The 27,363-nt window shown below is 54.8% G+C and overlaps 11 protein-coding genes across 11 annotated transcripts; 6 read left to right on the top strand and 5 right to left on the bottom strand.

Moving 5' to 3' along the window:
- Window positions 1-701: 701 nt before the first annotated feature.
- On the top strand, window positions 702-1,491 carry FA10DRAFT_82167 (hypothetical protein). The gene is made up of 3 exons (XM_025525726.1): window positions 702-1,080; window positions 1,148-1,374; window positions 1,440-1,491. Exons 1-2 carry the CDS (start codon window positions 767-769, stop codon window positions 1,170-1,172), a joined length of 339 nt encoding a protein of 112 aa, XP_025379261.1. The 5' UTR covers window positions 702-766; the 3' UTR covers window positions 1,173-1,374; window positions 1,440-1,491.
- An 18-nt stretch (window positions 1,492-1,509) lies between these two features.
- On the top strand, window positions 1,510-3,449 carry FA10DRAFT_259323 (hypothetical protein; the record flags this gene model as incomplete). Its single annotated transcript, XM_025519961.1, has 7 exons — window positions 1,510-1,547; window positions 1,617-1,752; window positions 1,812-1,886; window positions 1,935-2,049; window positions 2,111-2,226; window positions 2,308-2,815; window positions 2,872-3,449. The coding sequence occupies 7 exons, from the start codon at window positions 1,510-1,512 to the stop codon at window positions 3,447-3,449; spliced, it is 1,566 nt and encodes a 521-aa protein (XP_025379262.1).
- An 82-nt stretch (window positions 3,450-3,531) lies between these two features.
- FA10DRAFT_265872 (hypothetical protein) lies at window positions 3,532-5,456 on the top strand. The gene is made up of 6 exons (XM_025521248.1): window positions 3,532-3,746; window positions 3,811-4,053; window positions 4,121-4,349; window positions 4,413-5,137; window positions 5,234-5,260; window positions 5,330-5,456. The coding sequence occupies exons 1-6, from the start codon at window positions 3,741-3,743 to the stop codon at window positions 5,339-5,341; spliced, it is 1,242 nt and encodes a 413-aa protein (XP_025379263.1). The 5' UTR covers window positions 3,532-3,740; the 3' UTR covers window positions 5,342-5,456.
- FA10DRAFT_82141 (antiviral helicase) lies at window positions 5,207-10,044 on the bottom strand. The gene is made up of 10 exons (XM_025525725.1): window positions 9,744-10,044; window positions 8,501-9,666; window positions 8,361-8,437; window positions 7,653-8,304; window positions 7,433-7,596; window positions 7,200-7,373; window positions 6,541-7,143; window positions 5,761-6,480; window positions 5,522-5,701; window positions 5,207-5,457 (listed from the first exon to the last, which is right to left on the bottom strand). The coding sequence occupies exons 1-10, from the start codon at window positions 9,962-9,964 to the stop codon at window positions 5,440-5,442; spliced, it is 3,975 nt and encodes a 1,324-aa protein (XP_025379264.1). The 5' UTR covers window positions 9,965-10,044; the 3' UTR covers window positions 5,207-5,439.
- A 100-nt stretch (window positions 10,045-10,144) lies between these two features.
- FA10DRAFT_82277 (hypothetical protein) lies at window positions 10,145-11,472 on the top strand. Its single transcript, XM_025525727.1, has 2 exons — window positions 10,145-10,993; window positions 11,056-11,472. Exons 1-2 carry the CDS (start codon window positions 10,205-10,207, stop codon window positions 11,332-11,334), a joined length of 1,068 nt encoding a protein of 355 aa, XP_025379265.1. The 5' UTR covers window positions 10,145-10,204; the 3' UTR covers window positions 11,335-11,472.
- Window positions 11,357-13,582, bottom strand: FA10DRAFT_265873 (hypothetical protein). The gene is made up of 4 exons (XM_025521249.1): window positions 12,890-13,582; window positions 12,640-12,825; window positions 12,468-12,580; window positions 11,357-12,404 (listed from the first exon to the last, which is right to left on the bottom strand). Exons 1-4 carry the CDS (start codon window positions 13,209-13,211, stop codon window positions 11,610-11,612), a joined length of 1,416 nt encoding a protein of 471 aa, XP_025379266.1. The 5' UTR covers window positions 13,212-13,582; the 3' UTR covers window positions 11,357-11,609.
- A 150-nt stretch (window positions 13,583-13,732) lies between these two features.
- FA10DRAFT_278713 (MFS general substrate transporter) lies at window positions 13,733-15,726 on the bottom strand. The gene is made up of 6 exons (XM_025523481.1): window positions 15,308-15,726; window positions 15,071-15,240; window positions 14,789-15,010; window positions 14,424-14,712; window positions 14,101-14,340; window positions 13,733-14,045 (listed from the first exon to the last, which is right to left on the bottom strand). Exons 1-6 carry the CDS (start codon window positions 15,492-15,494, stop codon window positions 13,759-13,761), a joined length of 1,395 nt encoding a protein of 464 aa, XP_025379267.1. The 5' UTR covers window positions 15,495-15,726; the 3' UTR covers window positions 13,733-13,758.
- Window positions 15,727-16,202: 476 nt separating this feature from the next.
- On the bottom strand, window positions 16,203-19,210 carry FA10DRAFT_259329 (kinase-like protein; the record flags this gene model as incomplete). Its single annotated transcript, XM_025519962.1, has 11 exons — window positions 16,203-16,279; window positions 16,386-16,410; window positions 16,550-17,669; window positions 17,739-17,911; window positions 17,975-18,104; window positions 18,165-18,232; window positions 18,335-18,405; window positions 18,468-18,534; window positions 18,600-18,769; window positions 18,916-18,956; window positions 19,017-19,210. The coding sequence occupies 11 exons, from the start codon at window positions 19,208-19,210 to the stop codon at window positions 16,203-16,205; spliced, it is 2,136 nt and encodes a 711-aa protein (XP_025379268.1).
- Window positions 19,211-20,288: 1,078 nt separating this feature from the next.
- Window positions 20,289-22,114, top strand: FA10DRAFT_250350 (autophagy-related protein 18). Its single transcript, XM_025519564.1, has 5 exons — window positions 20,289-20,741; window positions 20,806-20,965; window positions 21,028-21,586; window positions 21,649-21,909; window positions 21,952-22,114. The coding sequence occupies exons 1-5, from the start codon at window positions 20,478-20,480 to the stop codon at window positions 22,067-22,069; spliced, it is 1,362 nt and encodes a 453-aa protein (XP_025379269.1). The 5' UTR covers window positions 20,289-20,477; the 3' UTR covers window positions 22,070-22,114.
- Window positions 22,115-22,268: 154 nt separating this feature from the next.
- Window positions 22,269-25,124, top strand: FA10DRAFT_265876 (LACT-domain-containing protein). The gene is made up of 4 exons (XM_025521250.1): window positions 22,269-22,636; window positions 22,715-24,418; window positions 24,491-24,801; window positions 24,878-25,124. The coding sequence occupies exons 1-4, from the start codon at window positions 22,308-22,310 to the stop codon at window positions 24,925-24,927; spliced, it is 2,394 nt and encodes a 797-aa protein (XP_025379270.1). The 5' UTR covers window positions 22,269-22,307; the 3' UTR covers window positions 24,928-25,124.
- Window positions 24,975-27,353, bottom strand: FA10DRAFT_265877 (PLP-dependent transferase). The gene is made up of 3 exons (XM_025521251.1): window positions 26,913-27,353; window positions 26,512-26,803; window positions 24,975-26,446 (listed from the first exon to the last, which is right to left on the bottom strand). The coding sequence occupies exons 1-3, from the start codon at window positions 27,267-27,269 to the stop codon at window positions 25,137-25,139; spliced, it is 1,959 nt and encodes a 652-aa protein (XP_025379271.1). The 5' UTR covers window positions 27,270-27,353; the 3' UTR covers window positions 24,975-25,136.
- Window positions 27,354-27,363: the final 10 nt, after the last annotated feature.

The raw sequence follows: 27,363 nt of genomic DNA on the forward strand, positions 1-27,363 counted from the left end.
CGCGCCAGCAAAAGAGTCTCCTTGAAATTTAGCGAGAAAGATGCTTATGTCAGCATGTCACTGGTTGAATCATCATGATCTTCGCGATCTGGGTGACATGAAACGCTCAAGCAAGACATATGCGAGAATGCTTCCACGAATACTGCCATTGAAGTGAGAGCGGAGAAAAACTTGATTAGATCACTGAAAAGACGGGGGGAAACAAGGGGATGTATGAGCAAAGCGAAGCTACATCGACTTAGGGTGTTTGGCCGTGTCGCATTAGAAGCTCTTTAGGTTGCTCTGGGGCCGCCGCCATGACGATTCATACCCATGGTGTGAGGGGGTAGATGTCTTGGTAAAGGCAGCCCGGACGACAGTTGTCGCTCTGTCTCGCCTTTTGCAATCGTTTCTGCACATGGTCATAGCTTCTATCTCAACTTCCCCCGTGCAGAAATCCTTCAACGAGCCTTCGGCAGCAACTCAGCGCTGACGATACACGGAAAGACGGTTGGTCCTGTCAAGACATCTTCTCTCAGCCTCTCTTCCTACCACAGTCGTGCGCTTGTATTGCTGGTCGACAGACCCTTGATGTCGGAAAGCCAGAACCGCTCTTCCAATTTGCTCTGGTAAAAATTGCGCCGCTACTGTTTGCACGTGAACTTACACGTGGTAGGTATCCCTTCCTTCACGATGACCTTCACTTGTGTAGCTTCGTATATGTCAGAAGTCGCCGACCAGCTCTCATCTCGGACCGCACAACAGCTGCAGGGGTTGTTGTGTACCCATGAGGACATGTCACAGAGGCGATTGGCTTACATGGGCCTCTTCTTATTGCCTCTCCATGGGAGGGACACTGATTCAGTCTTGCTTGGAAATCCCCGTCTCTGGCATCGACCCTTGTAATTCTGTGGAGATGCTTGAGTGGATATCCACACTTGGACGTCTGGCTACTCAAAAGAGTCAGGATTGCCAACGACCCACACCAGTGCACCTGTCCTTCCTTCGCTGTCTCCTGAACATCCTCTCAAAGCGAACAGACGTGGTCATGCCGGATCGATATTTTTCCTGGCATTATGCACAGAAGAACACAGCACTATGGTATGCCGAGAGCTTCAGACCTTCCAGATTCCCTAATTGACTTCTCTCTCTTATGTCGTGATGCTAGGCACGGTGATGACGAAGGTTCGTGACCTTATGGTGACGAAGCACGTGTTGCTAGTTGCTTTTAGCTCCACCTAGCGGCGTCACCGATTGTTGGTGGCTTTCTTTCGGAGGGAAAGAAAGCAATTTTGGTGCCCGCCGCGCTCTCCCTGTCTCCCACATATCCTCTGCGTCACTCTCCTCCATCCTTCCATACAAAGACGGCAACTACCGGAGGCCATAGACGCGCCCGTACGTCTGCGCTTGTGCCCTCGTGCTCGGCTCAAGAGACAGCTAAGGACCGCCTTTTGGCACAGAAGCAGGGAAAGCCGCTTCTCTTTTCACCGACACCCGCCGAAGCCTGTCCGGAGGTTGCACGACGACAAGATGAGCGCCAGCGCAAGTAGGACGAGGGGAGTCTATAGGTGAGCTATATCTTCAGCCTCTCTTCATGAATGAGTATCAAGTGCTAATTTGTGATTGGCTCATGACAGCATGTTTGGGAATGCTGCGCAAGAAGCGATGTCAGATCAGGGGCCGCCTCATGCCAGCTCCTCCTCCTCTACTTACAATGCACTAGACGACTGGACGGCGGCAGCAGGGCCAGAAAAGACGCTCGATCTCGTCTTTGTAAGTGGCTCTTGGTTGGATATTCGTGAAAAAAGCTGAGGCTTGAAACCAAAAACCAGATTATGGATGCTACGGGATCGATGGGCTCTTACATCGCCTCTGCAACGAAGAATATCGAAGCGATCTGCGAGCATGTAGGTCACCCTCTTAGTCGGTGTATCTCAGAGACAAATGCTGACAAGAGAGCACTGAAGATCATTCACTCAGAGAAGTTGTCCGGCAGGGATGCTCTGCGCTTGGGCCTCCTCGCCTATCGGGATCATCCCCCTCAGGATCACACTTACATTGTCAAGAATTGTAAGTATGGCTCCCTATTCGGACCATCCTGCCCGAAGAATCTAATATTGTGTTCTCCTAGTCGGATTTACGACCAAAGTGGCAGAGATGAAAGAGAATCTCAAGTCCCTCTACGCATCGGGAGGCGGTGACGGGCCTGAAGCTGTGACAGCTGCGCTCAAGGCGGCCACGGAGCTTGTGAGTATCCATATTATCCTCCTTCTTTCCCTTTTTTCTTTTTTGGGAGTAGAGTTCTGAAAGCTTGACTTGCTCGCACAGGATTGGCGACCGAGCGCAACAAGGATGGCCGTTCTAATCGCTGATGCACCTCCTCACGGAATTGGAGAATACGGCGATGGCTTCCCTAATGGCTCCCCGGATGAGGCGGACCCTTTGCAGATTGCCAGGCAAATGGCCACTGCCGGTATTCCTCTCTTCATGATCGCCTGCGAGCCTGGTCTCAGCGGCTACCTCTTCGCCACGGATTTTTTCCAGGCTTTGGTGCGCATCACTGGGTCCCAACTGCTCCCCCTAACGTCTGCAAGCCTTTTGGCTCACGTAATCATTGGAGCGGCGGGCGAGGCGATGGATCTCGATCGGCTTCATCGAGAGGTGGGAGATGCAGTGGTTGACAGACTACGATCGATGAGCCTCGAAGGTCAGGCAGCTGGCGCTGGACCGGGCGATGTCATGGACGAGGTCACAAAAGAGCTCCACCAAAGCTTGAGCCTACGTAATGAAGAGACGAAGCAGCTTCTCATTGAGAACATTTATAAAGAGAGCGAAGGTAGGTCTCTCTTTCCAGGAATTTGTCTAACTCAATAGCTGACCCCGCACTATCAGAGTCCAAGCACAATATTGATGTGTGGCTGAATGCGCCAAATATCGCTGCTGCTCGACCTCACCTTAAAAAGGTCATCGGTTCGCGATTGTCAGATCGATACAGACAGACACGCAACGTCTCCTATTCCGACTATCCGCATCCGAGGATGAGCAAGGCTACTGGTATCGTTGCCACGGACGTCTACGCTGCCAGCCACGCTGCGGTCCCGTCCTCCCCGGATCACGGCCAACGAAAGGTGGTCTCCGACTTTAACACCTTCAGCGCTGGTCCAGGCATGTCATTCTCGGGTGCAGGCTCGCCACCGGCGCAAGACAGGAACTCCTCGACATTCTCTTCACCGCGAGCAACGTCGCGAGATCGCGTGAGACACAGTATGATGGATGACGACGATAATGACAGTGACGAGGAAGATGCGAGGCCTGCAAAACCGCTTCCGGTCGAGGTGACGGAAGATGGGACGATGGAAATAAAGGGAGATGACGGGCAGATCCTAGCCTACAGGCAAGGTGCCATCAGTATGGAGCAAGTTCGCAGGCTAGCCATCCAGAGCGCCTATCGAGGTGGGCTGGCCGCCTGACATTGCAGACTCAGTCAAGAGAATTTAATCACCACCATTCACGATTCCCCCCTCCTCGTAAATAAGTTCAAAATAAATACGACACAATCATTGTCATCATTCATAGACGCCCATTCGGTGGCGCAAAGATCATGCCCTTGGGCGTTCGAGAGGCTGCTCTGTGCGCCGTCGAGTAGACGCGGGCTTTCGTGCCACGTGGAAACAATCACAAACCAGCACTTTAGCTCAAGGAACAACTTCCACACTCTCCTAGCTCACCTCACTCGCTTCCTCCCACATCTTTCCTCCACAATGATGGTGAGTGATCTCGTGAATGAGCGAGTCGACATGGCTAGCACTGAGCATCGCCTCCGCTCATCAGCGTCTCACCTGCGCGTCGACCGCTCTGGCACTTGCTGCGCTGGCGCCGCTGTCCAGCGTGAGAGCCTTGCACGAGCACATGGACGATGGTCTACCTCCGGCATCAATTGCCAACCAGGAGGCCCCCAAAGCGGGAAAAGAGTCATACGTTCAGATGCACATGGCTCACGAGCACCATATTGGTGCATTTGACCTGTCGAGTTTCTTTGCGCTCCATGACCTCGATCGCAACGGCGTTCTTGATGTGAGTCCTTTCTGTGTCACCGAACATGCAGGCGTCTCGATTGACTGTTTACCGATGGCGCACATAGCGACCGGAAATCGAGGCCATATATGGTGTGCACCACTCGACTTCCGTCAAGCACTCGAGGGACTATGAGGTGCACGACGAGAAAGCCAACCACATCGTCCATGAGGTGCTCCGGAAACTGGACAAGGATCGTAACGGTCTCATCACCCAGCGAGAATTCGTCAATGGCGGTCCAGACGGCCTGCCTAGCTTCCCAGAGTACGGAAAAGGCGTTCTCGGTCATCACTATGGTGAGTCATGCCTCCGCTGTCCCAGATTCCCCGCAAGCCCTGCTGAGTGGTAAAATTAAACAGACGAGGAATCCGAGTACTTTGTACACCACGAGGAGATCTACCACAACAAGCCCGAGACGCAGACCGAGGAGTCGTACAACCATCCAGAAGACATCGAGCATTTCGCGCACCACGACAAGATCGAGGCCGAAGAAGAGAACCGAGAGCGGAAAGCCGAAGGGATGCCCTCGATTGAGGAAGACAAGAGGCTGCGCCAGGAAGCCAAGGAGAAGGGCATCAAGTACGAATCGCCGTACGAAGCGCAGCTTCCCAAAGAGGACAGCCCCGCCGCTCCTCAGCAGGCCTATGACTCTCACGTTGCGGACGGATATGCGGAGCAGCAGGCACGCGTTGGCACTGAGCACGTCTTCAGAACGCCAGACGGGCCTCACGTCGTCAAGACGAACCCGGACAACGCGAGGGCAGCGGAGAAGGCAGCCTTGGAGCACGAGCAGGTACCAGAGAAGCTTCCCGGCGAGACCGAGGAAGGGTACAAGGACCGCTTGGCGGCGCACCAGCAGCGCGTCGTGGCTGCTCAAGACTACGCAAAGGCGAACCCGAAGTTGGCCAACCCAGCTATGAAGGCGCAGCAAGGCAAGGACGGCGACCTCAGGCAGGCCGAGGGTGAGAGCGCAGAAGACTACGCAAGGCGCCTGTCCAGGGCCAAGTTCGCCCAGACGAAGGCAAAGCCAGGCTACAAAGGTGGCGCCATTGATGACAAAGCCCGAAAGACGGCACCTTACAAGGTGAGTTCCATGTCCGGCCTCATCGTCCTCATTTTTATGGCATTTGACGAAACGAGCATCGATGTCCTGACTTTTCAGTATCCGGCGCTCTCACAGGGCCGCATCAAGAAGTCGAGCTACTTTGTAAGTCACCGGCCTCTCTCCCTTCCTGGCGCTAATCACCGCTGACGATCGATGCTTTAATGATTCTAGGGCGAGTTCTAGGTCTCAAATATCATCGATTGTCACACCCTTTCGATTATGCATCCTACCTCTCTTCTTGCTTTCTCACTTCATTGCGTGGAACTTTTGTTGCTTGGTGATCAGAAGTACAAGCTTGCCTGTGACGGAGGAGAGGAGTGGTCAGTTCATCTTCCACGAAGACACCATGCTGTGCATACTAACGGCAAAGACAATATCACGACGAATGAGTTGCTGGCACACCTCCATTTTTTCGAAGAGGTCGGCGTCGCCAATGACTCTCGCCGCGTCTCTGACCTCTCGGCACGTTTCGTCGAGCCTAGTGATGACCCTTACGATTGTCCCTTCAGCCACCTCTGTCATCTCCGCGATTTTTTCAAAGGGCTGTCCAGGTTCATGAGATTTAGCATAGAAGTTCTCATTATGACTCGCCGCAGACTCACCACTCCTCTAGCCCACTCATAGACGACGTTGACCAGGCCCGTCTTGAGCTTCGTCTCGAAGTTGTCAAAGTTGACTCTCTGCGTGCTCTGCACCTGCTCGACCCGCTCTGCCGTCTTGAGGATCGTCTCGTACCCTTGTTCCAGTTTCGTCCCCTCTTTGAATGGCTCCGACTCCTGGCCCTCGGGTTGGCGTTCTTGAAACACGAATACGCTGAGGAGAGCAACAACTTCCTCAGGGCTATAGTCGCCAAAGACGTTGTCGAGCACGAGCTCTGTCAAGACGAGCTCGTCTGCAGAATTGATCTCGCAAGCCACTCGTCCTTTGAGCAGCACGCTCTCCGAAACGGGATCGATGAAACGAAGCTTTTTGAGAACCTCAATGCGCTGCTGGTAGTCGGGCAGTAGCTCCAGATTTTCGTCGGAGAGCCTCATCTTCAAGGACGAGATTTCGGTCTCGAGGAGCTTGCGGACGTGCATCATGCGGTACTCTCGGTCGAAAGTCTCCTCCGACGTCACCTCGGCGGTTGACGCCGAAGCGAGCAGCGACGAGAGCGACTTACGCTCCTTCATCGCTTCTTGGAACTCCATGCTGCGAATTTTGGACCAGTCGGCCTCTGGAATGGGTCCAGATGCGACCATTTGCGAAATCAGGGGCATCATCTGCTCAACAGTGCGCTGCATTGCCGAGATGCGAAGCGCCATAATCATCGACTGCTCAATCTGCGGTCATACTTCAGCTCAACATGAGGTCCCTCAGGAACGATCGACACCGGCTCTCACCTTGATGGTGTAGTCTGTGAGAAGAGCGATGCTCGACAGTGGTACCTCTCTCAGATCATAAACGAGATCCTGGCTTCTGTCTCTTAGTGCGGGCGGCCACCTTGGTGCGACCCTTTCTGATTTTGCATCGAGCTTGCCCTCCTTGCGCTCCTTTGTCACGGCAGCCAGGACGAGGAATTCTCGCGAAGCGACAGCCTTGACCAGGACAGCCACGTCAAAATCAAAATGCGTGTCTCTGAGGATGACGATGCGACCAGTCGCCATGTTCTTAGCGCCCTGTCGATGATCCAAGGCCAAGTTGAGCATGGCGAGATTGGACGCGACAGCACTGGCGCACTGGTCGTAATATCGACTCAGGTGGTTGGCCCTCTCCTCGTCGGGCATGGCCGGTAGGCTCGCCAGATGTCCCTCGATTTTCTTGATCTTGTCCTGCTGGTCCGGTAGGAGTCTCTGCGATGCATTTTCGGAGAAGGATCGCTTGATCATTTCTTCGACCTTGAGCGCCTCGACACGCAATAGGTTGAGTATCATGTTGTAAGTCAGCCTAAATTGGCTCTGCAGCTTTGTCGGTTGGCCAAGCAGCATCTTGTTCAGCCGGCCAGACTTCGAGAAAACCGTCAGCTCATCGCCTCAAGGTCTGCATGGTCCAGTTCGCTCACCTCAGGCAGCTCATCTGCAGCATTGATGATGACGACACCTGTGGCATCGAGGCCGCGCCGGCCTGCTCGCCCCGACATCTGAGTGTATTCTCCTGCAAGCAGGTCACGAAAGCCATGTCCATCGTGCTTTCGGATGCCCGAAAAGACCACTGATCGAGCAGGCATGTTGACGCCCTAGATGGAGTGAGTCAGCGTCACAACAAGAGAAAACAGCACCGAGTGGACTAGCTTACCATAGCGAACGTCTCAGTAGCGAAGAGAACCTTGACGAGGCCACGCTGGAAGAGTAGCTCGACAACTTCTTTCACGATGGGCAACAGGCCACCATGATGAACGCCAATACCCCGCGCCAAAAGCTCACGCATACGCGAGATTTGGGGCAAGTTCTTGTCCGATCCTGGCGCAAATCCGGTTTCAGCTTGCTTTCTACTCGCAGACGATATTACTTCTCACCTTTCAATCTGGTCAAGCTCTTCTCAATGACAATGTGCACCTCGCTCTTCTCCTTGGCATTGTTGAGATCGGTATTTGGCATGCTACTTGCATACTCCTCACACCGCTTCTTTGAAAAGACGAATGTGACGACCGGTAGCAGATCCTTCTTCTTCAGCATGCCCACCAGGTGAATCCAGATGGATCGGTCACCGCCTCCAGCCTGTCGTCCACTGCCAACATTGCCGCCACCTCGACCCCGACCGGCCAGTGCTGCTCCTCGTCCGGGTTGCATGCCGCCGCGCTGGCCGCGACCGCGGCTATTTGCACCCGCTGCACCTCCGCCTCTGGCACCACCTCTCTGGGGTGGTGGCAGGCCCGCCGCCTCCCTTTCCTTCTCCTGCTTCCTCTTAATAGACTCTCCAGCATCTTTGATCCCGCCATTGAGGAACTGCCCTTTAGCGTCGACAATCTTGAAGAGGTCCTTGCCTGCATAGAGAAAGTGCTCCAGAGGCACTGGGCGTTTGGGCGTGCTAATGACGTAGATGTCCTTCTTCTTCGTCCGACCAACCCAGTCAGCAAACTCCCTGGTGTTCGGCACCGTCGCCGAGAGGAGGATGAGGTTGATGTGCTGCGGGCAAAGGATGATGACCTCTTCCCAAACGACACCCCTCTACCATTGAATGTAAGAATGCGCATACAGCAATGCCTTGCCTCACGCCTACTCACCTCTTGATCATTGACGTAGTGCACCTCATCGAAGATGACAAACTCTACGTCTCGGATCAGGTCGGCACCTCGATAGACTGACGTATGTTCCATTAGTTTGAGAGCAGAGTCACCTATTGTGTAGCCGCGCTTTCACTTACGCATGCTTCGCAGAATTTCTGTTGTCATGATGAGACAAGGTGCCTCTGGATTGATTTGTACGTCGCCGGTGAGAATTCCCACGTTCTGCGCACCAAAGGTCTGCTTGAAGTCCCTGAACTTCTGATTGCTGAGGGCCTTGATAGGACTCGTGTAGATGCATCTGGTCATGTGCTTTGCCGCCAATGCAATCGCGTATTCTGCCACCACCGTCTTGCCCGCCGACGTATGAGCAGCGACAAAGACGCAGTCACCCTGTTCGATGTGGTAGATTGACTCCTTTTGGAACGGATCCAGCTCGAAGGGATGTCGCATTGCTGGGTCGGGCACCAGCTCGTTGAAGTTTGAGAATTTCTGATTGACATCGACGACATGGGCCCACTCCCTTTTCGCGTTATGTCGCCCTGCCTGATTCTGGCGGTGAGCTCGAGCAGGCCGCTCTGCGGGGAGAAGCTCATCAAGATCGGCGTCCATATTTCTACGCTGAGACGAAGACGTGGGTGCAGCAGCGTCACCGTTGGTGTGCAAGCCATTGGTACGCCCGTGTTTCGCCTCGAGAGCATCGTAACTGCTTGAGGGCAGCGCATGAAGACCTTGAGCCGCATTGGAAGACGACGCAATTGTCCGAAAATTTTCTTGTTCCCCCTCCTCGTCAGCCTGGGCCAGCTCTTCTTCCTTAGGCGCGCCTCCCTTTCGATACCCCCGTGTGAAACCAGGAGGGACGTAACTGAGGCCAATCCCTCTGCCGATCTCGTCTTCGATTTGCTTGACTTGTCTCGCCAGTTCATCCTGCTCCTCTTGCGCTCTCGCCTCGTCGGCTTCATCATCACCTCCCCCATAGGCTGCCAGGACTTCGTCCTCGAGCCCGCCCGGTGCAAACATCGTCTGGCCCACCTTTCCTCGCACAAAGTGGGCCGCGCTTGATGCCGCGCTCGACGCAGGATTTCTCGTGACTGACGTCACCATTCCCCCTGCCTTTCCACCTGCAACAGAAGATGACGAAGCGGACGGTATGAGCTTGACGGTACTCCGCACTGGTCGAGATGGAGCTTCTCGCAGGCCGACGATGTCCCCGTCGAGATCGACGCGGTCGAGGACAAGTTTCGTGGGGAACGGTGTAGGCTGCATCGGGAGCATGCTGGCTAGGTCTGCTTTCCTCTCCCATTGTCTTTTGGCAAGGACGGGTTAAAAGGCAGCAGATGAGTCCGACATTCTCTTCATGGCTTTCGTCCTATCTCTACTCACACTTGTGCAGACCCCAAAAGGGACTCATCCACGCTCGTCTTGGGTCTCAAGAATCGATCCTCGAGCTGCTCCTTCAACGAAGCTGCGTTTAGCTCACCCAAACCCAGTGCCTCCAGCAGCTTTCCCGAATCAATCGGCCCTTTCTCCACCTCTCCATTGCGAATCGCTTCCAGCTCTGTGCTGAAGAAATCGTACACCTCCTCTTCTGCGACGCTCCCCATCGTTGCCCGTCTCAGCTTGCTGTTTGCAGGGCCGTGCCGTCTTCCTTCCAGACCTGTCTTCTTCACTGCGAAAGCCTGAGTTCTGTCTAGTGGTGGAGGGTAGCTCGCGTGGTAACGTAATTTCCGTCTCCCGCGCCAGAAAAAAAAAATCTCCTCAAAATTGTTTAAGACTCCGCGCCAATCCTTCGCGCAAGTTGACTTGGCTGCTTTGGTCGACAAGAACGACTGACAATCTCGACGATGCCGAGCGCGACGCCAAAGAAGTCCGAAAAAGCAACGCCTACTTCTGCTTCTGCCGGAGCAGGAGGAACAGGGGCAGGGGCAGGGAAGAGAAAGAGGCCGCGCAAGTCGAAAAAGAGGACGACAGGGGTGGTCTCGGATTCGAGCGACGATGATGAATCGAGCGATGAGGAAGACGAAGCTGCACCGGCGCAGCAAGTGAAGAAGGCAGCGTCCAAGAAGCAATTTGAGAGCGACAGCGACAGTGATAGTGATAGCAGCAGCAGCAGCAGCAGCAGCAGCAGCAGCGACTCTGAGTCGGAAGAGGAAGTCAAGGAATCGAGAGGCAGCAAGAGAAAACGGAAGAGAAAGAGAGCGTCGGACAAAAACCAGGTCAAGAAGGTGGAGGAATCAGCCACTGTGGCGAAGAAGGCGGAGCCTAGAAATGAAGGGGCAACGAGGGAGCAGATCCAGCAACTCGGGGAGCCAGAGGAGGACGGAGCGTTGGGGGAACCTGCTAAGCGGGCGCTCGAGTATGCACGGCAATATCATCTCGATCGACCTGCGTGGAAGTTCAACAAGGCTCGGCAGCTCTGGCTTATAAGGCATGCTCTGAGCATGCCTACCTCTGAAGGCCTATCCGCCAATCCCAGTGAGGATGTTGCGAATAAGGAAGCTGTTAGCAAGGAGAATAAGGACCCTTCAAAGGAAGAAGAGGAAGAGGAGGAGGAGATTCCGCCTTTCTGGACAGACAGATGGACAGTCTTGGCGGGCAGCTACCTGGCGACAGTACAGGGTGGTGCAAAAGAGGTGAGTTCGTCTACAGGCAGATGGCTGTATTGGACTTCTCCAATTAATCCTATCCTCCTCAGCGCCTCATCGGTTCGCTCCGTGAGGCTGCGACGGCCGAGATCCCTGCCATTCCTCAACGAGCAACAGCAGAAGCAGAAGACTCTTTCGCGACATCAGCCGCCGACGAGAAGAGCAAAAGCGTGTCCTTTGGAGACTTGGCCATGACCAAGGAAGCAAAGGATGCAGCAGACGGTCCCTCAGACGCTGATATTGCCCTGGCCCAAGAGCAGGCTACCTTGGTCAAGAAGCGCAAGGCAAGAGCCCAGCAGCTTCTTCAGGCAATGGGCGAGTCTTTGTGAGGATGAAGACCAAATTGTAGTGTACTTCTAGCATTTTTGCATCCCCGTCGAATATAAGCCTCTCTACAGCATGGATCACTTCTTGACGATAATCGACCTTTTCTTAAAGCCTGATTCGTTTCTTTTGCTTCATGATTTTGCCTGGTCTACAATGTGAGGACAGTGATGTGGGGGCCCGAGGTCCAGCTCAGAGTCTGAGTGTAGGCAACGCCGAGTAAGGAAGAAGATGAGGGGCGAAAAAGGGAGGTATTATTGTTCTTCTTTCTCTGAGCCGGTCAGTATGTCAGGCCCGCACTTCCGCTTCGGCCCGTTACCGGTCGGCCTGTCGCCGTGCTTCTACCATCGACGACGCCCGGAACAGATGCAACATTTGTAGCTGCTCCAGCTCCGCCACCACCGCCTTCCTCGTCGTCGTCGTCATCATCCTCGTCAATAGCGTCCGATGCGCCAGTCGCAGCAGCCGATGGCACAGTAGGTGCAGGCGCAATGCCCGTATCGAGCTCCTCGAAACTCTCGGGCCTCATTCTCATCCACCTCATCCTCGGCCCGCTCTTGGCGTGTTCGCTCACGCGGAAGCCGTAAATTCTAGGCGTGTACAGTCGAGCCTGTGGAACACGCTGTCCGATTTGCGACGGCAGCAAGGTACTCGCTGTCGCTCCGCTCCCTCTTGTTCTCCCACCATTGCCTCCACTCGTTGCGGCGGCAGCCGAGCCCACTGCACTTCCATTCTGGTTCGATGATCCCTCCTCATTCTCTTGCCGTTGTTGTTGCGAAGTCTGTGTCGCATGGGCGTTCAGCGAGCTGTAGTTGGTGCCCGGCGGCGCAATTGGAGACGGTGCCAGATCGCGGTAGGTTTGGAAGAGGAGGTGTGGGAACGTTGTCCCAAAAAAGGCACCATCGACTGCGTGGAACCGTGACGATGGCGGAGTGTAATTGTCGACGCAGTTGGCACAGAAGAGCTTGACTGTGTCCAGCCCTGGAAGATCCGACCGACCGCAAGGAAGGACAGGGTGCGAATGGCAGAATACGCGAGGACAGAAGCCGAAGTGACCTTGCTCGTACTTCTCCGCCTGTTCATACATAGAGGCCGTCAGCCACGAAGAGGCTGGGTTCACAATGCGAGTCAGCCTCACCATCTGTTGAAGGCCCTGCCTTGTGAGGATATATCGCTGGTGGATAAGCCCGTAGAGGAGCTCGGCGCTTGACTCGACAATGGAGACGTCGGGGATCTTCAGACTGTCCTCCTCTGTCAAAGTTCGTCAGCGAGGGACTCAGCAGAAAGGTGTCACACAGGCAAAGACTCACGAGGCTCAACATCGAGGATCATCTCGAGGGCCTCCTTGTAAAAGGGAGTGAGCGCGTTCAGACCGGTGAGGTTGAAGTCATCCTCGATGAAGTCTTCGCTGACTTCGGCAAAGTACTCGTGCCCAGGTAGCGAGCAGAACCAGCTGATCCACGTCAACGAGTCTGTCCCGCTATCTGACTCTGATTCTGCCCCCAGTCGTCCAGGTCAGAGTCGTGTTATGCTCAAGCGTTTCTGGACAATGAGACTCACCATACATGTCGTCCTCAAATGGAACAGCCATCTCATCGTCCTGAGCAGCGTCTCCCTCTCCCGCTGCTTGCCGTTCGGCCCCTTGAGCAGCTGCGTCGCCGCCCTCTTCCTCTTCCTCTTCTTCCTCCTCTTCTTCGTCTTCTTCTAACCCTGGATCTCTTTCCTGCGCAGGACCGTCTTGCCCAGCACCTGACCCTGACGCCGCTACTCCTGCCACCTCACCCTCGCCGAGCCCGTCTGCCGCCTTGCTGGCTGCCGTTGCACTGGCGACCCCGCTTCCCCGCCGCCCACGGCCATCGGACGTAGCTACTTCGTCTGCCATTTCTCCGCTCAAACCCCCTCCCGTTCGCAGTCCTTCTCCTTGCTTCCTTGCGGCAGCTGCGTGTGACGGATGAATCCCTCTCCCTCTGCGCACGCGTCAGAGCTCGTTGCCGTTTGAGAAGGACGCTGCTCAATATGAGACACCTGGTGTCGTCTTCGCGCTTGCGATCAGGGTGATCTGAACATCCAAAGCTTGGCCTTTGCTGCCCCTGGCCTTGCAGCTGCTTTCGGAAAACGAGCAGTGTCTAGCTGGCGTTTTCGCACTTGTCCTGATGCTGAGCGGTCTACGTTTGGTCCGGACGCTAGGTCTGTCGTAAAGATCGGTGAAGTCGGTCGCAAGATTGCAAAAGGAAAGGCGGTTTCGAGTCTGCGTTCACTATTCGCGTCTTCTCTCCTTTCTCGCTTTGGCGACGGAATCGCATGACACGTGCAGATTTTATCGCGGCCTCGGGGAACACATTGCTTGTCATCTTCTAAAAGGGAAGAAGTAGAGCGGTGATTGGGATTCATTCACTCATAGCCGCGAACGTAGACAGATGATTACAGGATCAAAGTTTGATAAATAGTTTTGGTCCGAGCATGAATCGAACGGCAAGAAGAATCAGCGCTGAGACCATGTAGACAAGCCCGCTCCAAACAATGAGGTAGCGGTAGGCATCTGGGGTGGTCTGGTCTACGCCGAGCATGTTGGCCGTGCCCTGCACTAGCCCACTTCCGATTGCAGAGGCGAAGATTGGTGGGATGACGTTCATGAGAAAGTTGAAGCTCAACGCTGAGCCCAGACGTTGGCGACCGACAATCTGGGCCGTGGCAGGTGCCGTCAAGGCCCAATATGCTGCAGAAATATCAGCACATACCGACAGAGGCTCGAATAATGCCATGTTGCTTACCCCCGGTCATGATTCCCCATAGGACGACAAAGACGATCAGTACTCCATATGATCTCGCGAAGAGCCAGCAAACGACGCAGAGTAGGCCGGCCATAAAGGTGAAGGAGGCAAGAACATTCATGATGCCAAGCCGGTCGCCGACGAACCCGGCCAAGAGACGGCCAAGGAAATTGACGCCGCCAAAGATGGTGATGACGTTTGCACCTTGGCTCGCCGACAGACCGATCGCATGGGCATAGTCTGGAAGAACGTCCCCATTCAGTTGCTATTCTTCTTGTCTAGAAACTCTTTTTGCTTCTCGGTGGCAAGTTGGGATCACTCACTGGGAAGCCAAAAGACGGGGGTGACGTAGCCAAACAGCTGCAGAAAGGCATAGGCGAGATAGAGGGGAAAGCCACGTACTTTGAGGATGCTCAGGTCGAAAGCAATAAACTGGACGGCCTTCTCGGAGGACTTGGGGTCGATGGGCTTGGGTCGGAGGAGAATCACACATAGAATACCAAGCCCGAGCTCAATAAAGCCAAGGATGCGAAACGTCCAAGGAATTTTGACGGTCTCAATCGCTTTTTGCAATGATGGCGAAAGGACTAGCGTACCAATTGCCGATCCCCCCTGCGCGCGTCCCTCTGTTGTCAGCTTTTCACTGCCTGTGTAAAGAGGAAAGGAAGAGGGTCCGAGAAAGACGCACCGAAGCTAGGCCTGTTGCAAGCCCGCGACGCTTGGTGAAGTACTGGCTCGGCAGGCCAATCGAAGGGATGAAAATGAGACTCGCGCCAAGACCCCACATAACGCCCTGGCTAAGAAAGAGGTGCCAGTACTTTGTCGAGATGCTGGCCAACTCCATAGCGACGGTGATGAGAATCACGCCAAGTGCGACAGGTGCTCGTATCCCGAAGCGGGTGGTCAAGATCTGATGAGTAGGGTTGGGATCAGCTGACCGAAAGAGCGGCATCAAGAAGCGAATTCTTACGTTTGAGAACGGGCCTGCAACGAAGGCCAGACCGAGACCAATGCCGACCACGAAAGAGAGCTTGAACGACCCCTCCTTGTTGAACTTGGAGCTGGGATCGCCCAGGTAGGCACGCAAGAAGACACCATCGACATTTGCTACGCCAAACGAGATGAAATTGGCTAGGAATGCTGCAAAGGGAGGGAGGAGCTAATTGAGCACGGAGTAGAATTCTGAGCCCTCTGCCTCGAGACGCACCTCCAAAGACGACGCCCCATGCTCTCAGGCCCCCTTCCTTCTCTTCCGACGGCTCGACCTTGGCGTCCGTAGGCGTGATTGTTGAAGCTTCTTCGAGATCTGCTTGGTCGCTGTCGGGCGGGACGACGCCCATTGGCGATCCGCTCCTCTCGGTAAAGTTGCCTTGGCTCGCTTCAGTCGCCATCATGCACCTTTGCCACTCCAGAATCGGGCCTTTACGGCCTCTTTATAGAAAGCAGCTAACCTCTGTCAAAGGCCGTGCGAAGGGTTTGACTCATTGACGTTCGAAGCGCACGCTTTATCCCGCATTTCCCGCCCTTTCGCACTTATATCACGGAGGTAACTCCACTCGTCTGTTTGGGTGACAGGTGACCCACGTTTGAAGAAAAAAAAAAGATCAAAGCGGCGGAAGCGGAAGCCGTGGCTTTAGAACGGAAGTGAACGAAAACCTTTTCTCATCTAGAAACCTGCTCTGCAGCAGGGGGCTCGGTGCTAAAAACTAATTTCGCCCGAATCTCGGAGAATCCACCGTTCCGCCGTATCCCTTCGGAAGGTCGACAATCCCCGAACCTCGTTCGCTCACCGAAGAGCGCCTAGAGCGCTGTCGTGTTTGCTCAGAGCGGAGATAAGCGACTGGTAGCAGCGATTGGTAGCAGGTGGCAGCAATGCAGAGAAGAAAGCACCGACACGTCTCTGAGGAGAAGCAAAGCACGCAGTTTGAATTCATATTTGAGAACGAGAAGAATTTCACAGAGGGTGTTGGTCACCGAGAGACGAGAGCCCCCTCTTGCTTCAAATGCCGGCAAAGGAGAATGCGCTTGATCGATATGATCGTGGACTGTTCGTGTTGTTTGTCGGTGTCGATGGCAACGGTGAGCCATTTGGGCCCGGCCTGTTAGTCTTCCAGACGCTTGAAAGGCCAGGACTGACCGTCAGCGTTGGCAACTGGCGTGACAAGCAGGTCGAAAGCGGCTTGGTGGTTCGTAGTTGCGTTGGCACGGGGAAGGATGATCCCAAAGTGTGTTGCGGAGCCGCTGAAGCGTTGTAGACTGGCTTCGTGGAGGACGTCTCAACCCACTCTGCATCACCACGGCCTCGGAATTCTGGAACGGGCTCGTTACAACGGGGAGCATTTCCAAGTACTTGTGCTGAGGAGAGTTTCTGTTCTCGAGTGTGGCTCTTCGAGCAGCTCTTCAATGGAGATGGTAGGTTGTGGCGATGCTGATATGCTTCCTGACGAACCTCTGTTCTTCCCGCTAGTTTCAATAGCGGATTTGAAGCGGGCCTGTTGTCTCCCTTGCGATGCTCTCTGTAACGGAGAGAGACATCTTGGTAGGGACCGTGACCATTGACCGTACCATTGACTGTACCATTGACGAACGTCAACGAGAGATTTCTGATCAGGCCACCAGCCTCGGACTCGGAGCGTGCGCCCACCCTTGCCCCTGCCACACGCCTGTCAACTTTGGTTCCTCTGGATAAGAGCTTTTTCAGCGGAGATTGTCGCGGAGATGGAGGTGCAGCACCTTCATGCTGCTCGTTCTTGGCCAGTATTGTGCCGAGGCGAGTCTTGAGCTCCGAAAAGCGAGAAACTTGGTACGTGCTCTGGGACGGTTCGTCCTTGACCCGAGATATGTTGTCATGGATGTAGACCATTCCTTCTGACGAAATTGAAAAAGAAGGAGAAGAGCAGTCGTCGGTGATATTCTCAAATTTAGTCGTCAAGGTAGCATCGCAAACTGCTTGCGTCCGCTTTGAGGCTGTCATGACTCTGTGAGACATCGGCGCGGAACTGCCTCGACTCGACCGAAGGGGGCCGATGCCGCTTGTCGAGCCAGGAACAAGTGAGCGATCGCCGAGTTGTGAAGACCGGTTTGAATGGAAGGCAGAGAGAGCTACAGAGGATAACGAGCTATCGCTGTGATTGTCTTCGTGTTGCTCTGATGAGATCTGGCGGGGCCCATTACGAAGTACCAGTGTCCGCTCTCTCCTCTCTATCGAGCTTGCTTCGATCACATCGTCCTCTATTGACTTAGAAGAAAAGCCCCGAAAATGGTGACGTCGAGCTTTGGTCGTGGACGCGCCATGATCTGATGTCTTTCGATGCGACGTTCCTTTGTCTCCAACCTCCTCCAAGTAGTCTTCGTCAAACGAGGAAACTTGTAAGTTTGTCTCCTTGTCAGGAGCTGCCCTGATCCCGATCTCTTTTTGTGTTTTGTGACGCTCCTGCAGCGATGGCCAGGTGTTGCAGAGGCCTGGAACCATAACTTCGTGTCCGATCGACGGGCCTTGGTCGAGCTCACGATTGATGCCATGAGCAGAGAAGGATGCCGTCGTCGGAGGAGTGGAGAGCGGCGGGTGACTGTTGTCTGTCTCACTGTAGAATGATGCTTCCGATGCAGTACTGCAATTTCCTTCGCTTCGCTCTAACCTTGGGGCAAAGAAAGGATGTCTGGTCAACGCTGCTCCAAAAGGGCGCTCAAGCGGAGAGACCTCGAGCATGTGATGGATGAGATCTTCAAGCTCTTTATCGATGGACCACGTCCCCACCCATTGCTCGAGTGTCCTCTGGTAGTAGAGGTGCTGATTCTCGCGGTCTGCGAACTAGATGGCGAGTCGCTCAGTTAGCATGAGGCCTGACCAAAGCGTGAGCCTTCATTCGCTTACCGTCTCGTTAAAATACTCAAAGGGCGACCTTCCCACTGCGATCTCAAAGTAGGTGACACCTAGAGACCAGATGTCGGCCAACCTTGCATCGTGAAGCATGCCTTTATACCGCTCAGGGCTGAGGTATTCTCTGTAGACAGATAGTGAAAGCTGTGAGGAGATGCTTACGCAAACGAGTCAATACACATACGGGGTGCCCCAAGTTGATCGGGTCAAGAAAGTTTGTTTCTCGTGGAGCGCAGCGAAGCCAAAGTCAATCTTAAGAAAAGGAGAATGACCTGTCAGCGTGTTGTCATGAACAGGGGGAACAAGGCAGGATCGCACCAGAATCGGAGTACGCTTGGACGTAATTGGACATACGTCGACCATTATATTGCCCGGTTTGAGGTCGCCGTGGGTGACCAGTTTATCGTGGAGCCAGGCGATACATGCTGAATCGACACAAGTTCTAGTCTGCCGGCTACGCCTTTCTTTGAGAGAGTCGCTCACTCACAAGAAAGCTGGCTGAAGTATCCGTCTGGCCCAGAGTAGAGCTCTGCTGGGGTAGGCGTTTCCATTGTCTAGTACATGTTTGTCTTATTGTAAGAGGAGGCAGAAGGCTGCTTTTACCAAGGTCTTTACTTACTAAGGGATAGTACTTCATTGTCAGGAGCGCTTGTTGAGGTGTGAGGACGAATTCGTGGAATTGTGTGATATTGGCGTGGGTTCCGGCCGCCTTGAGGCATTTGAACTCGTTCCATAGTGTCTGAGCCCTCGTCTGCGAATGGCTCCGTTCACGCACAACGATCTTGACCGCTAGTGGTGTGCATGGTCCGACTCGTTTCGCCAACTTGTTGATAGGAAAGGCAAGCCAACAGTCGCCCCAAGTTCCTTTCCCGGAAAGACAATTGCGAGAGATTAAGCTTCAAATTGCGAGAAAGGAAAGATCAAGTCTGCCTCACCTCGGCCTAGAAAGGTAGTGAACATGTACCGTCTCTTGACTCTGCACGAAGAGAGTCATCAGATGTTTTATGGCTTTTACTCGCGTATATGAGCAACCCACTGATGTTCTTGCATGGAGCGGATGCCGAAGCCAAAGCCTTCGCTAATCCTTTCGGTGTGTCTTTGGGAGAAAGCAGTCTTACTACAGCTGCAGTTGCCTGCCTTGTCGGCCCAAGTCTTGATGAGGGTTTCAATCTTTTCTGAAGACCTGACCTCTTCTTCTGCTGCGGTTAGCTCCGTCGTGAGAAGCGCCATTGTAGGAATAGCAACGTTTGTGGATCGCGCTACGTTGTGATCAGGCGGGCACGACTCGCCCTGCACCTCCGTCCATGCCTTTTGCTCGGCGACCCTGACTCTCGTTGTTGGCAGTGCTTTTTCTTTGTTTGAGACCTTGGAGTTGACCACGAAAGGAAAACGAAATTTACTTGTGGGCGTCGATGACCATCTGTTCGCGCGTCCGGAATGCTTGGCGACGATTTGGCTCTGTCCGTAATTTACCGCTGTGTTCTTTCGAAAGGAGGATTCGAGCTCTCTTTTGTCTTTTCTAAGGTTCAGCGCCAGGTCGATGGAAGTTCTAAGGTTTACGAAAGAATCTTTGGTTGAGCCATCAACGTCTTTGCTGGCGTATTGTTGGTGGCTGGTAAGCCAGTTGTGGCGAGCAGTGGCGGTCAAAGCGATTTTTTCACGACTCTGCATCATTTCGTCTGCTACTTTTTGTCTTTCGTCTTGATCCAGCCTTTTGTGGAAACCACGCAGTACTTCTGTCGTCGACAACGAAAGACAAGGTAGAGGGAGTGTGTTGAGTTGAGGAGAGGAAGAGAGGAGAGAAGGAGAAAGGGGAAAGAGGAGGAATACGCGGAAAAGAGGAGGATTTTATTGTAAGCGCCGAGAAGCACCTCTAAGACTTTGTAAACAAAGCTGCCGACTCCCAACTACAGAGCACGGAAAAGGAGACGGACGGAGCTTCGGAGCGGCGACGGCCAAACTGCGAGCGGAAGCACAAATGTCACGGCAGTATTTTTTTCTCTCTTTCGCTCGGCCAGACTCAGCATCAATGTGGTCGGGACAGTTGGCTCAGGCAGCGGAGGGAGGAGATACAGAGGAAGAGCAAGATTTGGCGTCGCTAGCCCTCTCGAGATGACGATCTGGTATAGTGCCATCTCGTCCTCGTCGTCATCAGCTTTATTTCTCACACTCGCACGTCCTGAAAAGAAGCTTAATTTCCACACGGGCGTCGCCTCTTCGGACACGTGGCCTCCAATCGCGCGTAGGCAACATCGAGCCAGGCAACTTCCGGAGTCTCGGTTCAGAAAGACCAACACATCTCATCACCACCTTGGCTCGCCTTCACGTCTCCACTTGTCATCACAAGGTCACACAAGGCTCCCGCGAACGACTCATCCGCTCATAAGTGCCCCACACCGGAGCAGCGAGAAGGCCAGCGCAGCCTTGTAGGAATCGAACGAATCTCGCTGGCGCTCAGCCTCTGCTCAGACCCGAGGCAAAGAGGGATCCACTCGCAATGTCGCGGTCATTGGCCACACCAAAGGCATCATCTGACCTTCTCAGTGTCTCTTTTAACCAGGATGGATCCTGTGTCTCGATTGGGACGCGAAAGGGCTATTCGATTGCGAATGCAGAGCCCTTTGGCAAGGTCTACAGCAGGGACGACGGGCCATGCAGCATCGTCGAGATGCTATTCTGCACCAGCCTTGTCGCACTTGTAGGCACAGCCGATAGTCAACCAAGCAGCAGCCCAAGAAAACTCAAGATTGTCAATACCAAGGTGAGCCTGACCCTTGTTCCGATCCTCCGCACGCTCGCCTCAACTCAATCTGGCCTTTATGAAGCGGCAATCGACCATTTGCGAACTCGTGTTTCCGACGACTGTGCTTGGGGTCAAGCTCAATCGTCGCCGGCTCGTTGTCATCCTCGAAGAGGAAATCTACATCTACGACATCTCAAACATGAAGCTCCTTCACACTATTGAGACAAGTCCAAACCCCCATGGTCAGTAGATGGTGGATGCGCTGGCTCTGGCTGAATCGACTGACCCGGTGTGCCTCTATTAGCCATCTGTGCGCTTTCACCGTCCTCGGACCCATGCTACCTGGCCTACCCGTCGCCGGTACCATCGCCAAATTCGCCATTCTCTCAGGGAGCGTCACAGCACTCGCCTGGCGACGTTCTCATCTTTGACCTTGTGACACTGTCGGTCACTAATATTATTCAAGCTCACAAGACGCCAATCTCTTCGCTGGCCCTCAACTCGACGGGCACGATGCTGGCAACAGCATCTGACAAGGGGACCGTTATTCGAGTTTTCTCGGTGCCAGGCGCCCAAAAGCTGTTCCAATTCCGAAGAGGGTCCTACCCTGCCCGCATCTACAACATCTCTTTCAACGCCGTCAGCTCCCTGCTGTGTGTTTCGAGCGACACGGAAACAGTGCATGTCTTTAAATTGGCGCAAGGGACGAAGGGCGCGGGCGCTTCTTCCAACAAGGGCCTCGTCCCGCCGACGAGCCCAAGCTTGGACGGCTCCTCAGACACGGGGAGCCCGACCGGGAATGGACGTGGGGCTGGAGGTTACGAGGCTTTCATTGACGACAAGAAGAAGTCTGGAGGGTTGAGGTGAGTCTCTTGATGTCAGCAGATCTGGCTTGACTGATTGATTGATGATTTCATCTCCTCAGCGGCTCTATCCGAAAACGGTCGCTGGCCTTGGGGAGAAATATGGCTGGCTCAGTGGGCGGATACCTTCCCAAACCGATGGCCGAGATGTGGGAGCCCTCGAGAGATTTTGCATTCCTCAAGCTTCCCACACCGGGCGTCAGTTCCGTCGTGGCCGTGAGCAGCACCACGCCGCAGGTCATGGTGGTGACGAGTGAAGGATACTTCTACAGCTATAACATCGACCTCGAAAATGGAGGGGAATGCACAATGATGAAGCGTAAGTCCTACTGCCTTTTTAATCCCCCTTGCCCGACTAATCGTCACTTTGCCGCCACCTCACAGAGTACTCTCTTCTCGAGAGCGACGATTCCACCAATGCGACGGGGTCATCGACGTTGGGAGATTAAATCGCTACTTTCTCTAATATTTGTGTTTACTTGATGACGGCACCAATCCCACAATACCTGATCGTGTCGAGAACTGAGCTTTCAGAAAGAGCTTCCCTATCTCTTTGGCTCTCTAGGCGGGAGTAGCGTGAAATCGCGATTGTGACGTACGCACCGTTGATCTCCACTCCCGAAACGCGAGACGCGAAAAAAGGAGAAAAAAAATCGGCCCGTGTTTGTTCTTTGAACCCTCATCTACGCTTGTGCAGGGCAACGACGCTGAAAGAGCGGAGATGAATCGGCGAAAAGCTGGCGGGCAAAATGGCGGTGGGAAAAAGGACGGGCGGAACGGGGGCGAAAGCGGTGCTGGCGGGGAGAAGGGATTTGAAGGTGTCGGCGGCGCTACGACGTCGGCGTTGGCCTCGCCGAATGTGGGAAGGCAGCGACAGCAGAGTGGAAAGCAGCAGCAGCAGCAGCAACAGCAGCAGCAGGCTTCGGGTGCTTCGACACCAGACTCATACACTTCGGGGGATGAGGCGGATCTGCCCCCTAAGCAACTCATCCTCGAGCGACATCGACGGCCCTCGATGGGTGGCCTGGGCGCAAGAAAGCTCAGCTATTCGTGAGTGGGCCCTTTTGTGCGCAGACATCGAGCGAAACAGTGGGGCTGAATGTGCCAAATTTGGGCGATGCACTGAAGCGTTCGGGCTCCCGGTACGCCGTTCCATGAGCTTGACCTCTCGGAGATCCCCTGGTTCAGACACGAGTTGGCGGACCAGGAGACCAAAAAAGGCCTTACCAACTACCGAAGGCTCTTCTTCTTGGCGGGCATTATCGCTGGCGGATTGCTGGTATGGGCCCTCTCGCAGCACGTCGTCCTCGAAACGCACCTCAAGAGCCTCCGTGGTGTTTTGGACGAGCAACTCTCCTCAATGGGCATCGATCTCGGAAGTCTGGACCTCTCCTTTTCTATTCCTGGCGAGTTTGCCGACTTGGGCGACAAGCTCTTCTCAAGCCCGAGAGACTGGGTTGCAAGCCGCGACTTTGTTGTTGGGCGAATGCTAGCAAAGCAAGGCGTCAAGGTTCAGCACCCCGTCATTTTGCTGCCAGGCATCGTCAGCACTGGACTGGAGTCTTGGACGACCAACGAGGATACGTCGAGCTACTTCCGGAAGCGTCTTTGGGGTACAACGACGATGATGCGCACTATCGTTCTGGAAAAGGAGATGTGGATCAAACATCTCAGTCTCGACCCCGTCACGGGTCTTGACCCGCCTGGGATCAAGGTTCGAGCGGCAGAGGGCCTGGACGCGGCCAGTTACTTCGTGTCTGGCTATTGGATCTGGGCCCGCATCATCGAGAATCTGGCCGCAATTGGCTATGATACCAATGATCTCTGGCTCGCAGCGTACGATTGGCGTCTCTCGTACCACAATCTCGAGAAGCGTGATCGATTCTTCTCGCGCATGAAGCTTCGCTTCGAGCAGAATTTGCTTCTGACGGGCAAGAAGTCGGTTCTCGTTTCCCATAGCATGGGATCCAGCGTCGCCCTGCATTTTATGAAGTGGGTCGAGGCAGAAGGACCGACGTACGGAAACGGTGGTCCAGACTGGGTCGAGCGCCACATTGAAAGCTTCACGTCTATTGCGGGCACCTTTCTGGGCGTGCCAAAGGCCATGGCTGCCTTGCTTTCTGGCGAGATGAGGGACACTGTAGAGCTGCCCCCGGCCGGCGCCTTCTTGCTGGAACGCTTCTTCAGCCGGAGAGAGAGGGCGAAGCTCTTCAGGACATGGGCCGGAAGTGCATCGATGCTCATCAAAGGTGGCGAGGCCGTCTGGGGGAACTTGACTTGGGCGCCCGATGACGAGGAAGACGGGCTAGAAAACAGCCACGGCAAGCTGTATTCATTCAAGTACCCCGATCCGTCCGTCGAAGGATACACGAAGGGCTACCACGGCGACGAGTCTCCCGCGGGTGATCGCGAGAAAGACGATCGGCATGGCTCGAGCATTCAGCACTCTGTTCCCAATAACCTTTCGGCCGTTGATGGCTTCACCTGGCTACTCCAGCACACGCCCTCGACGTTTCAGCAGATGGTGCAGCAAAATTACTCGAACGGAATGGAGTTTGATGAGGAGCAGGTCAAGCGCAACAATCAGATCGAGAAGACATGGGCGAATCCACTGGAAGCCGCTCTACCCAACGCTCCCTCTCTCAAAATCCACTGCATCTACGGCGTTGGCAAGCCGACGGAGCGCAGCTACTGGTACGCCCAGGGCCCCTATGAACGCGACGAATTTGTCGCAGAAGGAGACGCAGCTACATGCCTGGATTGTGGCAACACGACGACTGCGACACCGCTGGAGTTTCCCACGGGCAGGACTGGCTGGATCGATACGTCCATGTGAGGCTGTCCTCTGGTTCTTTTCTTTCTCACTTGGCACCCGCTTGCTGACTCTGACCTTTCTTTCTTCAGTCACGACGAATCGGCCACTCCCGTCGTGCGGTCCGGCGTCAAGTTTGCCGACGGAGACGGCACCGTCTCTGCACACTCTTTGGGCGCCATGTGCCTCGAAGGCTGGAATCAGCCGCGGTACAACCCAGGTGGCGTCAAGGTCATGACGCACGAAATCGCTCACGATCCTCAACCGATGGACCTGCGCGGCGGAAGCACGACTGGCGACCACGTCGACATTTTGGGAAGCTTCTTGGTCAACGAAATCGTCCTCAAGGTCGCTGCAGGCCTTGGCTCCGAGGTCGAGGAGAGCTTCTTCTCAAAGGCGAAAGGTGAGCTGTGAAATTTTGTTGACACTACCAGAGTTGCCTGCTGGTGCGAGCGACTGACGAATCGGTGCTCCGACAGACTTTGCGAAGAGGGTCGATTGGGATGGTGTCCATCTTCGGAAGTCATAGAAGAGCACGGGTGCCAGGAAGAAGGAGAGGGGCGAGGAGATCGGTCACAATACATGTATCACAATACCTCTTCTAGACTCAAGGACTTGTATACACATCTCAACGTGCTTCTCTGCGCCAGCAGGAATGGATCAGTCTACCATTAACGAGAAAAAAAGGGTCGGAGCGCAAAGGGAGGACAAGAGAATAGGCAGACAAGTAAAGACGTTCTACCGCCTTTTTCCAATCAGACGGACGATGCTGGCCTTGAGCACGTTTGCGGCCTTTTCGACTTCCTTCTTGTTGTGACCCGCATTGACGGCAATGCGGATGCTCGGTCTTGACTCTGGCCCGCTCTCGAGGACCTTTGGGTTGATGCTGGGCAGTCGCTTGGCCCTTACGATGAAGACGCCGTGCTCGAGCGCGTCGTCGACGATGGCCTGCAGCAGGCGGGTCTGCTCGGCGACGCTCAGATCATGCGGTTGGAATGCATTTGAGGGTGCATAGGCACTCGAACCAGCGCCTCCGCTCCCTCGCTTCTTGCTGCTGCTGCTGCTGCTGCTGCTGCCGTTGGCCTTGACCGTGGCGGCAGACGACGACGAGAGCGCCGGACTGGGCGGATTGGGGTTGGCGTCGGCGCTCGAAGTTGTCACAACGGCTGGGAGCTTCTGTGGTTGCCCCTCTGCCAGGTTGACCGAGACGTCTCCGACGCCGAGCACATGCCTTCCCTTTTCAAACTTTTCAATGGGCGTGTCCGGGTGCCTCTCCAGCTTGCTTCGGATCTGGATGTGGATCAGGGGCGAGATGGGATCGCTAGGGATCCAGATCGATTCGACGTGGTCGAGCACATTTCGAAGGATCCGGACGTTGTCCTGCAACGTGGACATAATCGAGGGCGTGCTGATGAGGTGCTGAATAGCTGTTGACGAGGCCACGGCGAGCATGGCAGGCATAGCTGCGCTGTAGACAAAGGACATTCCGTTGATGCGCTGGTGGAAGACGACTTCCTCGGTGCCGGCGCAGAAGCCTCCCGAAGAGCCGAGCGTGTTTGCCATGCTTCCCACAATCATGTCAACCTCGCTCGGCGGCACCTCGCACAGCTCTGTCATGCCCCTGCCAGTGGCGCCGACAGTGCCAAAGCTCATGCTCTCGTCCAAGAAGAGCCTGAACTTGTACTTGCGCTTGAGCTCGACGATCTTTGCCAGGTCCGTCTTTGCACCATCGCCCTCAAAGATTCCTTCGGTGACGATGAAACGCCTCGTCAAGGGCCCCTTTCGCCGCTTGTCATCGCGCACGACAGACTGCAGAGCGGCTTCAAGTGAAGCCATGTTATTGTGGTCGAACCACTTGACCGTCGAGCGCGAGATCTGAAGGCCCTTCTGAATGGCAAAGTTCACACCTCGATCGGCAACGATGATATCGCCTCGCTTGGAAAAGGCCGGAATGACGGAGGAAATGGTGCTGAAGCCCTGCGAATAGATGATGCACTTGTCGACGCCCAGGAAGCGGGCAATGTCGGCCTCGAGCGCCATATGGACGTCTTGAAGAATGCAATTGTCAGTATCAGTCTCTGCTTGAACCTTTCCGTTGAACAGAAGAACCCACCGATGGTGCCGTAGAAGCCCGGCGGGCTGCAGCTCCCGACTCCATACTTTCGCAGAGCCGTCACAGCCTTGTCCTTGACCTTTTCGCTGCCTGCCAGGTCCATGAAGTCGTAGCTGGCCAGATTGATGACTTCTCGCGCCTTTCCGTGGTTCAATGTCGGCACAGAGATCTTGGGGTGGGCCGAGGGAGCGCCAATGATGGTGGGCACAGAGAGCAGGTCGTGCGACTCCGATGGCGTGAGGGGCGCGCACAGCGGGTCCGGGTGGAACTCGTCAACGAGGTCGTCGATTTCCTGTGTTCTTGCACGTCAGCATCGGCTCCTTCGTACCAATGAAGCAAGGGAAGGGAAGCAAAAGAAGGGGCAAAAGGGAAAGAGTAAAGGGCAATGGAGCCATTCTCACCTTCTCGCTCAGCTTGACAAAGTTTGATCCGCTCGAGCCGCCCCTCGTTCGACTCTGAAGGACAGTCCTAATGGCAAAGACGAGCAGGAAGAGCTCGAGCAAGCTGCGAATGGGGTCATCCTGGTACGAGCTCCTGACGTATCTCAGAAAGATGGCGGAGCCGGGGATGCGAGCGAGGACGTGCGAGGCGGTAGAGAGCATCTCGTTGATCGAGTCGGTCAGCGGGAACGACGAGGGCGTGGGGGTCGAAGCAGAGTTTGAAGGGTGCGCCGACGCCTGGACAGAGACAGCCCCACAGCATTCTACTGCTGCAGCTGCCACCATGGCTGTCGCAGCAAAGCCGATGTTAGACGCCATCGCTGCTCCTCTCGATTGCAATCTCGATGTAAAGGCGATTCGGTAGATGCGTTCTCACCGCGTCGCTTCCGTCTCAGGTCAGATGCAACCGACG

The sequence above is a fragment of the Acaromyces ingoldii genome (genome assembly GCF_003144295.1).
Source record: "Acaromyces ingoldii strain MCA 4198 unplaced genomic scaffold FA10scaffold_2, whole genome shotgun sequence".
Lineage (NCBI taxonomy): Eukaryota > Fungi > Basidiomycota > Exobasidiomycetes > Exobasidiales > Cryptobasidiaceae > Acaromyces > Acaromyces ingoldii.